Source organism: Bison bison, unplaced genomic scaffold (genome assembly GCF_000754665.1).
Source record: "Bison bison bison isolate TAMUID 2011002044 unplaced genomic scaffold, Bison_UMD1.0 scf7180017864145, whole genome shotgun sequence".
NCBI classification, from domain to species: Eukaryota; Metazoa; Chordata; class Mammalia; order Artiodactyla; family Bovidae; genus Bison; species Bison bison.
The window spans coordinates 10,577,247-10,589,164 of NW_011494717.1; the positions used below are offsets into that span (position 1 = coordinate 10,577,247).

An 11,918-nucleotide genomic window follows, 5' to 3' on the forward strand; every position below is an offset into this window, starting at 1 on the left:
TGACTCATTGGAAAAGACTCTGATGCTGGGAGGGATTGGGGGCAGGAGGAGAAGGGGACGACAGAGGATGAGATGGCTGGATGGCATCACTGACTCGATGGACGTGAGTTTGAGTGAACTCCGGGAGTTGGTGATGGACAGGGAGGCCTGGCGTGCTGCGATTCATGGGGTTGCAAAGAGTCGGACACGACTGAGCAACTGAACTGAACTGAGAAGGCCACTATCGCTGCAGTGGGGACAAAAATGGGAAAGTGGCAAGAGAAGAGTTCTCAGATGATGGGGATGTGGTGGAAATGGGGGAGGGAAAAATTATGCAGAATTTTACAGACTTTTAGCTTTATTCATGAAGAGAGAAGCCACTGGAGAGTTTTAGACATGGTCTGACTTTTTAAACTTTTTTGAGCGTGGTAAACATACCATAAAACTTGTCATTTCAACTGTATAATTCAGTGGCCTTACGTATATTCTGACTTGGGCAAGGAAAGCCTTGCAATAGCAAATAGCATTGAATGTGATAAGACAGAGCCAATTAGAATTAGGATTGGCTGTGAGATATGAGAGAAGTAAGGATAAATTCAATGTTTTTAGCTTAAGCTACTGAAAGAATGGAGTAAATTTTCCTCATTTACTATTGAGGAAAATGACTAAGACAATGGGAAGAACAAGCTTGGGGAGAAATATTTGAAAATTCAGATTCAGACATGAGTTTAAGATGCCTATTAGATATCCAAGTAAAGATCTCAATGACTAATCAAGGGGCCAACACTGTAGACATAAATGGATTTCTTTGATTGTAGTCTTATTATATTATTGACAAGGGCCAAAAGTCAGACTACCAAGCAGCCTGCCAATCCAAAGCTCTTATTTATACTCGGCCAACAATATTACCATTCATTAGCCACTCAAATCAGAAATTTAGAGTCATTATTTTCTTTACCTTGAATTCTCTTTTGAGAATCTGTAGGGTTATGATGCTTCTGTTTGGATTAAAATTACCCAGTCCTACAAATCTATCTCTTAGTATTTCTCAAATTCATCCTACTGCTAATGCATAGAAACCAAACTTATGGTTACCAAATGAGAAACAGGTGGGAGTGATGAAGTAGGAGTTTGGGATTGCCAGATACAAACAGATTAGACTACTGTATAACACAGGGAACTATATTCAATGTCTGTTGTTGTTCAGTAGCCCAGTTGTGTCCAACTCTGCAACTCCATGGACTGCAGCACACCAGGCTTCCCTGTCTCTCACCATCTCCCAAAGTTTGCCCAAGTTTATTCACTGAATCAGTGATGCCAACCCCCATCTCACCCTCTCTCACACTCTTCCTCTGCCTTCAATCTTTCCCAGCATCAGGGTCTTTTCCAGTGAGACAGCTGTTTTGCATCAGGTGGCCAAAGGATTGGAGCTTCAGCTTCAGCATCAGTCCTTCCAATGAGTATTCAGGGTTGATTTCCTTTAAGATTGACTGGTTTGATCTCCTTGCTGTCCAAGAGATTCTCAATTGTCTTCTCCAGCACCACAGTTCAAAGACATCAATTCTTTGTCACTCAGTCTTCTTTATTGTCCAGCTCTCACATCCATACATGGCTACTGGAAAGACCATAGCCTCGATTATATGGACTTTTGTTGGCAAAGTGATCTCTTTGCTTTTTAATACACCATCTAGGTTTGTCATAGTTTTCTGGCCAAGAAGCAGTCATCTAATTTCATGGCTGCAGTCACCATCCACAGTGATTTTAGTGCCCAAGAAGAGGAAATCTATCACTGTTTCAAACTTTTCCCCTTCTATTTGCCATGGAGTGGTGGCACTGGATGCCATGATCTTAGTTTTTTTAATATTGAGTTTTAAGCTGCCTTTTTCACTCTCCTCTTTCACCCTCATCAAAAGAATGAAGTTCCTCTTCATTTTCTGCCATTAAAGTGGTATCATCTGCATATCTGAGGTTATTGATATCTCTCCGGAAATACTGATTCCAGGTTGTAACTCATTCAGCCTGGCATTTCACATGATGGACTCTGTATATAAGTTAAACAGGGTGACAATAAACAGCCTTGTCATGCTCCTTTCTCAATTTTGAACAAGTCAGTTTTTCCATATAAGATTCTTACTGTTGCTTCTTGACCCGCAGACAGGTAAGATGGTCTGGTATTCCCATCTCTCTAACAGTTTTCCAGTTTGTTGTGATCCACACAGTCAAAGGCTTTAGCATAGTCAATGAAACAGCAGTAGGTGTTTTTCTGGAATTCCCTTGCTTTTTCTATGATCCAGCAAATTTTGGCAATTTGATCTCTGGTTCCTCTGCCTTTTCTAAACCCAGCTGTGCCTCTGGAAGTTCTTGCTTCACATAACTTTGCAAGTTACAGTCCATGGGGTCGCAAAGAGTCGGATACAACTGAAGTGGCTGAGCATGGCACTCATGCCACAGGCACATTTATTAACAACTCTGGCACCTAATTCACTATATATCTCTGCCCTAAATCCCACCATGATATTAAAGGAAAATATTCCCCCCACTCTTAGAAATGGAAATGGGACAAATAATGAAGATCCTTTTCCATACAAAAGAAGTGTGGTCTTTGTTTTTTTTGTACTCAGTATTAGGTAATATCATAGGACCCACTTTAGAAAACTTACCGCATCAAATGTTAAAGATTGTATGTCTTCGGTTGCTCCTAAAATATCCTTATGAATAAAATCTACATTGTCTGGCCACTCTTCTACATGACTTATTTTCCATGAATCACGCCAGTGTCTATAATTCTTCATAGCCAGTTTGTGGTGGTCCTTTCGAATTTCGAAACTTATGACTCGTCCTTGTGATCCGACTTAATTTAAAAAAAAATTATGACAGTACATAGTATAAGTCAGTTTATTAAAAATGTCAAAAATTTATTTTTCAAAGATATTACATGGATGTGAAAAAATAATTCAAATGGTTCAAGGTTACAAAAGTCTCTATCCTATCCCAAATCCCCAGTCAGTCTCCCTCTTCAGAGGCAACCATATCACCACAGTTATTTACCCTTCCCAAGATAGTCGGTGCCTCTACAAGTGTGCAAATATCTCTTTTTCTGTTTTTAACACAGGTTCCCATCATACATACTGTCCTTTCCCATCATACATACTTACCTTTCTTCTTATTTACCAATGGCATTTCAGTGATTAACAATCTATTGAATTTTTTAAAAGAGCTATTATGTTCCCTTGTATGGCTATGTTTTTTAACCAGTCACCTGCCAAAGAACATTTAGCTTGTTTCTCATCTTAGCTATTACAAACAATACCGCAGTGACAATTATTTTGCCTAGGTCTTTGTAAACATAAGCCATTTATATATATAGGATAAAGTCCTAAAAATGGAATTGCTGACTCAAAGGATATGTGAATTTTTTTTACTTTGAAAATTATTACCAAATTGTTCTCCAAAAAGATGATACCAATTTACATTTGACCAATAATGTATTAAGAGTGCCTATTTCTCCATACTTCCTCCAACAGAGTTATCAAACTTTGTATCAACCTAAAAATTGCATACAGTTTATCACTGTAGTTTTAACTTGCATGTCTTTTGTTAGGATGAAGTTAGGCCTTTTGGATACTTAAAAATACTTGGGGCTTCCCTTGTGGCTCGGCTGGTAAAGAATCCGCCTGCAATGTGGGAGCCCTGGGTTCAATCCCCGTGTTGGGAAGATCCCATGGAGAAGGGAAAGGCTACTCACTCCAGTATTCTGGCCTGGAGAATTCCATGGACTGTATAGTCCCGCTGCTAAGTCACTTCAGTCGTGTCCGACTCTGTGTGACCCCATGGATGGCAGCCCACCAGGCTCCCCCATCCCTGGGATTCTCCAGGCAAGAACACTGGAGTGGGTTGCCATTTTCTTCTCCAATGCATGAAAGTGAAAAGTGAAAGTGAAGTCACTCAGTCGTGTCCGACCCTTAGCATGGACTGCAGCCTACCAGGATCCTCCGTCCATGGGATTTTCCAGGCAAGGGTACTGGAGTGGGGTGCCATTGCCTTCTCCCTGTATAGTCCATAGGGTCACAAACAGTCAAACAAGACTGAGCCACTTTCACTTCACTTTCAAAGATACTTGTATTTTTGTGTGTGTCTGAGAAACTTTCAAACTATCATAGTAACACTGCAGTTTCACAGAAAACTACTACCTTTTAAATACAGCAATTAATTTTCTATCCCTCTCTATATGAGGTGATTTGATTTGGAGGCTGTCCCAGGTCAATCAGTCTATAGTTAAAATGAGTTTAAATTCCAGCATGTGTCTTTAAAAATGTAAGTCCAGCTGTAATTCATCATGTTCTCAAGGGATACAAATTAATGTTAATAGCAGCATAAGCTAACCGTTTAGAAAATTATGGAGCAAAAATATCCATCCTGAAGGTAAATAGCAATGGTTTCTTGATCATTCATAGGTTGGGATTATTCATGCTAAGTGACACTCCTCCAACACTATAGGTATTAGAAATATGGATACTCCTATCTCACAAACTTTTATAAATTCACTTTGTCAAATGCATTTAGGAATCAGTCACAGACTGTGAAGAAATGGCTGCCTTTAACTATGCACAGAAAAGAGTACAACAAAAGATGTGAGGAGCCCAAAATGAATTTCCTCACCCAGTATAAGCTGGATTATGTTTGTATGTGATGACATTAGGTAAAAAAACAAAAGGTTTAAGTTTAATTCAGTATATGTCTATCTGTAATCTTTATAAAATCTACCCTACATCTACATACACCTACATACATACATATAAAATCTACATACACCTACAACTGCTCTAACAATGTTTATTAGCTAAAAAAGAATGCACTAATAAAAACATGAACGATCTTTTTAAAAAAAATTTATCCAAAGAGAGTGCTGTCTATTATTAGGTGAGAAAGGGAACAATGCAGAGGCAGTCAAACAAGCCAAAGCAACCTTGACAATCAGAGGAATTCAGTGGCCAGAAGGAGCAGTAATCAGCTACAACAACAGTAACCAGAATTCAAGTGGAGGTAACATGAACAGATATGTTTACTATATACCTCTTGATTTTTGACCTTCAAGCAGTACTTTAACCAACTGACAATTTTTAGAGACTTTCTCTAAGAAAGGAAAATTCTTCATGATCTAGTTTTAGTAATAGTTTAATTAATTTATTCATGCACAATGATAATTCTTTGCCTCTAGTAGTATATGACTCTTCCCTAGCAGCTGACAGCCCTTTTCCCCCTTCTATAGTTTCTGATACTGAGTATTCATTTGGCACTATTATCAACAAAAACATGTACACGTTTGTGTACATGTGTACATGTACACAAGAACGTTCAGAGGAGCACTGGAGCACTGTTTACAACATTCAACTCAACTGCCCATCAACAGCAGAATGGATAAACTGTGCTTTACTTATAAAATGGCAACTAAAATGAAATAACCACTGCTACATGCAGTGACTGAACCTCACAAACAGAATGTTGAATGAAAGTAACCTGATTCAAAAGAATACAGTACTAAAGGATTCCTTTTATGTAAGATTCAAAACAGGCAAAACTCATCAATGGTGATTAAAGTCAGAGTAGTGGTTACCTTCTACCTTTGGATAGGATTAAGGACTGAGAGGGATTTGAGAAGGTTTCAATAGTACAATAATATTCCCTATCTTGATCTGAGTAATAACTACATGAGTGTGAGTGAGTGAGTGAAGTCACTCAGTCGTGTCCGACTCTTTGCGACCCCGTGGACTATAGCCCACCAGACTCCTCCGTCCATGGGATTCTCCAGGCAAGAATACTGGAGTGGGTTGCCACTTCCTTCTCCAGACATGAGTGTGGTCACTACATAAAAATTCACTGAGGTATACACTAATGATCTGTGCACTTTTCTGCAGCTGTGTTATGTTCTAATAAAAATTTCAGTTAAAAAAACAAAAAGCATGGAAGGGGCAAATAGAAAGCAGAGAGAGGGTTAGACAGAAAATGACTTGAATAAATGTACAAAATAGAAAAATCATTGCTTACATTTGATTTCAAGGAGAATGCTCTCTATCACAAAGTTACATGAACATTTTCTGAAACATCTGTATCTATTTAACTTTCTGTTATTATGAACAGATTGAATGTTTTCTTTGTCATCTAAATTCAATTCATTTACCCTAGTCTCTTACCTGCTTTGGATAAAAATAAGCTCATTCCACCAGAGCCCGAGCCAGCTTCCAAAACAGTATCACCTGGGTGGATATTCATCATCGACAGTATCATATTTATATCCTATGATTGAAATACAGCAAGGGTGATTGTGTGGCCAATAAATACATACTAAGCACCTACTCCTTCAAATACCATGTTGGGCTTGGAGAAAAGTGGAGGGGGAAAAAAAGGATTAAACTTTGGCCCTTTCTACCAAAAGTTTATAGTTTACTTGACAAAATGAGAGATTGAGGAATCAACTAGCAAATACAGAAGGACTTAAGTATAATATTGAAATTACAGACAATAAGTAACATTGAGAGCTCTGAGAAAGAGAAATCAGCAGACTACCCTAGCTTAAAGACATAGAAAATGTAAGGAAACAGTCACAAGGTAGGGACAGCTTTCAACAAAAAAGAGGTAGAATAAAACACAGTTTGCTTATCTGAATCCAGGCTAAAGCATTTAAACTTAACATGGTAAGTAACTAGGATGTGTCACTGAGGTAATATAAATGGCATTTTATAAAGATTAATCTGTCACGGCAATATAGGATGTACTAGAACTGAGAAAAATTAGAGGCAGAAAGACAAGTTAGGAAGTTATTACATAATCTGCATTAAATGATGAATTCTCATTTAGAATTAGGATACCAGGAACAGACAGGACATATTTGCCAAACTTTATAACTAAAGAATTGTTTTGTTAACAGGAATATCATGGATGATAGTAGTAATAGCTGTTTATTGCAACTTCACCAGGTGCCAGGCTTCTGTTAACTACGCAAACTGCTTTCAAATATTATCTTGTTTAATCAGAATAATAATGAGAAAATGGTCACCATTGCCATTATAAGGATGAGAAATCAGAAAGGTTAAGTAATTTACCCAAAGTCACACAGCCAGGAATTAAGTGGGCAAGTAACACTGATGCCGAACTCCCAAACAGTTATAACAGTTGACTGTTATACTATTTGTTATAAATGCTATAGAGAGAAAAATGTAAATGTTAGCATTTATTTCATCATTCCCCCCAAGAGCAAACCTTTCGAAGTTGCTAATAAGTAACATATCAATTAAGTTTTTACTATCTTTTTCTTCTCTGGGAAAAGCTGCAGTGAAAATTCTAAAAAAAATAGGATCCTCTGTTGAATCACAAAAAAACTGTGTATTAAATATGGGTTTGGCTGCATAAGAAACTATTAATATTTAACAGGTACAGTGGTCCAATTGAAAGCCAAAATGTATTTTCTGAAATGATGGACTAAGACTTGAAGCAAATGATACATAGACACATAATACTTAAGGTGTACTCCTGAAAAAGTTTCAGTCACAAATTCAAAGTCTTTCAGACACACATATCCTTTCCCATTTGTCAGGCACATGGGAGCAGAGGTGGGAGGGGGCACAAATAATTTCACACAGGAGTGGGAGGCAGCTCCAGCAATCATTTCAATGAAATGCCCACGAGAAGCAGTTCTGTTTCCTTGGCTCTTTCATATAAGACATAGAAACACTTCATTATATATCACAATGTAATAATAATAGAAATAAATGCACGATAAACATAATGTGCTTAAACCAACCTGAAAACACTGCCCCCCACCCCGCCCCCAGTCTGTGGAAAAATTGCCTTCCATGAATCCGGTCCCTGGTGCCAAAAAGGTTGGGGACCATTGCTCTAGGACATATGGTCTATGTTGAGAGCAAGGACTATAGTTCACCACTATACGTCCCTAAAATAGCGCCCTGAATGTATAAAGTTGGTGGTTACTTGCTGAAGAAATAATGAATGATTCTTCATCTAGGACTGGAGGAAGAGTTGCTATAATTACAAATGAATATTCTACTCAAGGACAGTGACTATGATGAATGATTAAAATAATCCACTAGCAATAGATATAAGACTGTAACAAGGAATTGGTAGGTAATTTCCTTTAAAGAATATCCCTTTTATGTTTAGTGTCTAATTTTAGCTGTTTTAATACAAACATTTTTCCCTAATGATAAAAGCATTTTTTGTTGATAAAATATATTTTGGTCACCTGATGTGAAGAGTGGAATCATTGGGAAAAAATCCTAATGCTGGGAAAGATTGAGGGCAGGAGGAGAAGGGGGAAACAGAATGAGATGGTTGGATAGCATCACGGAATCAATGGACATGAGTTTGAGCAAACTAAGGGAGACAGTGAAGGGCAGGGAAGCCTGGCATGCTGCAGTCCGTGGAGTTGCAAGGAGTCGGCCACAGCTTAATGACTGAACAACAACCTCTAATAACTTACCTCATTAAGTATGATGCTTAAAATATCACCAGAGATATCACCCCAAGAGTTCAACATTCTCTTGAAGGCTGAACCTGCAAACTTAAGTATTATGGGGAATAAATGTACATTCTTATTAAATGCCTAGTGAGTCCACATCACTCCATAATAGTAAGTCATTTTACAGATCAGAGAATCAAGGCTCCCAAGTTAAAATTAAAATCTGGCTGTTTCTTCCTAGAATTAGAAATCAAAAATATGCAAAAGTTATAGCCATTGGTTTAAAAAAAAAGTGAGAATAGAAACTTGAAATATTCTGAGAGGTGCTTTAAGTACATTAATCAGGTCTGTAGTACTGCATCCGTTTTGCTCTTAGTAACTCCCATGGCATTACCTTAGGATACGTTATGGCAGGCCCTCTTTGCATCAGTAACACATAATCCTCCAATGCCGGCCTCCTCAGCATGAAGTGCTTACCAGAGGAACTCCTCAGAATCTGGCCGGGGAACTTCCCCACGATCTCGCTGAACGGGACTGTCCCCCAATTACTATTTAAGTGTCCGGCGTTGCTCAACCTAAATAATTTTTTAAATTGTGTTTCTCTCTTCCCAGTCTCAGCTAAAATCAGCTCCCCAACCCGAAAAGGCACCACTCTGGAAGCGGACCAGGAAGAGGAGACGTGAAGGATTTCGTCCTTGGTGGCAGGCTGGACCAAGGCGGGCACTGAGGGACTCCTGGATCCCGGGTGTGCAGGATCCGACTGGCCCTGTTCTCCACTTGAGACCTCGCTCTCTTGAGGGGGTGACTCCTCTCGCGGAGTCGGGAGTCCGAGGCTTTCCAGAGACGACAGACATCTGGTCCCAAGTCCCCGGACGCGGGAAGGGACAGATGGAGGCGAGTCTGCGCCTGGGGCTTTCCTCTGTGCCTCCTCGCTCTCTCTTTCTTCATTTCCCGTGTCTCTAGGTGAGGCCTTAAAACACAGTAACCGGCCTCTCTCGAAGGACTCTCGCCCAAGGCGGCGCAGGAAGAGACAGGTCCTGAATCCTGGAAACCTCTGGAGGAGCCGCAGCGGTAGTAGGACCAGACCCACACACCTCGTTGACAGCATGACGATCCGCGCAGGCGCAGTCGCAGGCGAGTGACGGAAGGCCCGGCGAGGCTCCGCCTCTCGCTGCGCGTAGCAGTGACGCAGCCTCCCGCGGCTGGACAACTATTGAGCGGGAAGAGCTCGGCTACCGCGCCTGTCTCCAAAGGGCGCGAGGTGGCCGCCCGTCCTCGCTGACTAACTGTCCTATGAGTGTGTCCCTTTCCTGCGCGGGGGCGCGTTTTCCTCTTTGGAATGTGTTCAGACTAAACAATTGACCGCTGACACATCTCCACCAGCCTCGTCCGGGGACAAGAGGATTAACAGAGACACAGGCTGTCAAAGCGCTGTCTAAGCTGAAGTCTTGTATCAGAGTTAGCTCGCTAGTCATCAGGAACAGGAACGTCGCTCAGTAAAACTGGCCATGAGATGTGTTTTTACAGATTGCATTTGTACCTACCACCTGCTGACTGTCTTTCCTTTCCCCGCTGACCACCTCCTTCTTCCCCTGGTCTTAGAGAGTCCCTTTTGACTGGGCTCTGACCACTTGAATGTCCTCCCCAGGCCCTGGGAACAGCCACTCTAGATTACAATGATTGTGTCCACCGTGTGCTCATTTAACAATTGTTTTCAATAACTATAATACTAAAAGTATTTTACCCTCCTCAAAACTAAGCAAAATTTTAGTGTCTTAAAATGGGAAAGTGAAAGTGAAATTCACTCAGTCAGGTCTGACTCTTTGTGACCCCCATGGACTTCTGCATGGAATTCTGCAGGCCAGAATACTGGGGTAGGTAGCCTATCCCTTCTCCAGGGGATCTTCCCCACCCAGAAATGGAACTGGGGTCTTCTGCGTTGCAGGCGGAGTCTTTACCAACTGAGCTATCAGGGAAAGACCTTTGCTAAAACAGGAGTGGCAGAGTAGAGGGGTGTTACAGGCTACATTTCATTCCCCACACCGCCCCACCCCCCACCCCCAGCCCGCTAAATTCATGCACTGATGTCCTAACCTTAAGTACTTAAGAATGGGACTGTATTTGGAGACAGGGTCTTTAAAGAGGTAATTAACTTAAAATGCCATTAGAGTGAGCCCTAATCCAGTATGACTGCTGTCCTCCTAAGAAGAGATGAGGATCCAGATGGAACACCATGTGAAGACATAGGCCGAAAATGGCCATCTACAACCAAGCAGAGAAGACTCAGAGGAAACCAGACCTGCCAACACCTTGATGTTGGACTTCTAGCTTCCAGAACTGTGAGAAAATTAATTCAATTGTTTAAGAAAAAAGAAAAAGAGAGATTGACTGTGCTTTCTAATTCTCTCTTGCTGAATCTCTTTAAAAATTTTTATTTCCAGGTTTTGGCACCCCCCCCTCCGTTTTTAAATAAAAATGAATTTAACCCTAAAAACTAAACAAAATTAATAATGGGGGGAAAGTTATCTATGGAGTCTCATAGACATTTGAGACTATGAGACAAACAAAACAAAATCTCATTTGACATTAAATATCACTAACTTGTTTGCTTAATATTAATTCAGTCGGTAAAAGTTCATTGAGGGTTCGGCATTACAAGGTACATCAGATATTTATTTCATATAAATTTATAACAATCCTGTGTCAGAAATACGTATTCCAGTTTTACGCATAAGAAAACTGACCCAGGGAGATTAAATGATTTGGGCAATAGCCCATAGCGACAAGTGGCATGACAGGGTTCCCTATCTAGGTCAGTCTGGTTCAGCAGTCCATGCTCTTTGTACTGTAACACCCCTTCTCAAAGACCAGTCAACAGTACAACTGAATTCAGAGCTAGCATGGGAATACGTTCAGAGAGCTACTAATTCAATTTAAATTTGAGAAAATAAGTCTTGTTATTACTTTCAAAGACATAAATCATTTTTCATCTGTGCTTTCTAAAACATCAACCATTGTAAACTCCATCATCAAGACTTCTCTCTTTTAATCCTAAACATGAAAAGACAAAACAGCCCTGCTCTTCCGTTCCCAACTGCACGTGTCACTTTTGGTTTCGATTTAAGAAAAGTTCTTTTTATTATCACTGCTAAATATGGGTCTGAGTTGGAACCTTCTGAATCTTAAGCCTTACAATTGTTTTAAAATTTATCATTCCTACTTTATTATCTCTTAAATGTTATTTAAGATATTTGGATGTTATTTCAGAAGGAGTAAGAATTAGAAGGTACATTGACAAAATATGGGAAGTACATTTAAATACATAATTTCTGAAATTGTGAACAGTAAATAGCATTCCTTTCTTTCTGTTGTTTGAATAACAAATACAGTGATATAAATATTTTGTCCTACATACATCTAAAAGTACCAATATTGAGTATGGCTGCTCAGCCTCCAGCCGTTTCAT

The 11,918-nt window shown here is 39.9% G+C and overlaps 1 protein-coding gene across 1 annotated transcript in view; it reads right to left on the reverse strand.

Moving 5' to 3' along the window:
* TRMT61B (tRNA methyltransferase 61B) overlaps window positions 1-11,918 on the reverse strand; it is a 15,384-nt gene extending 3,466 nt beyond the window's left edge. The window contains exons 1-5 of the mRNA XM_010840702.1: window positions 11,880-11,918; window positions 8,847-9,662; window positions 8,474-8,554; window positions 6,171-6,273; window positions 2,640-2,830 (exon numbers count right to left, since the gene is read on the reverse strand). Of these exons, the coding sequence (XP_010839004.1) occupies window positions 2,640-2,830; window positions 6,171-6,273; window positions 8,474-8,554; window positions 8,847-9,662; window positions 11,880-11,918 (1,230 nt within the window). The remainder of the gene's footprint in view (window positions 1-2,639; window positions 2,831-6,170; window positions 6,274-8,473; window positions 8,555-8,846; window positions 9,663-11,879) is intronic.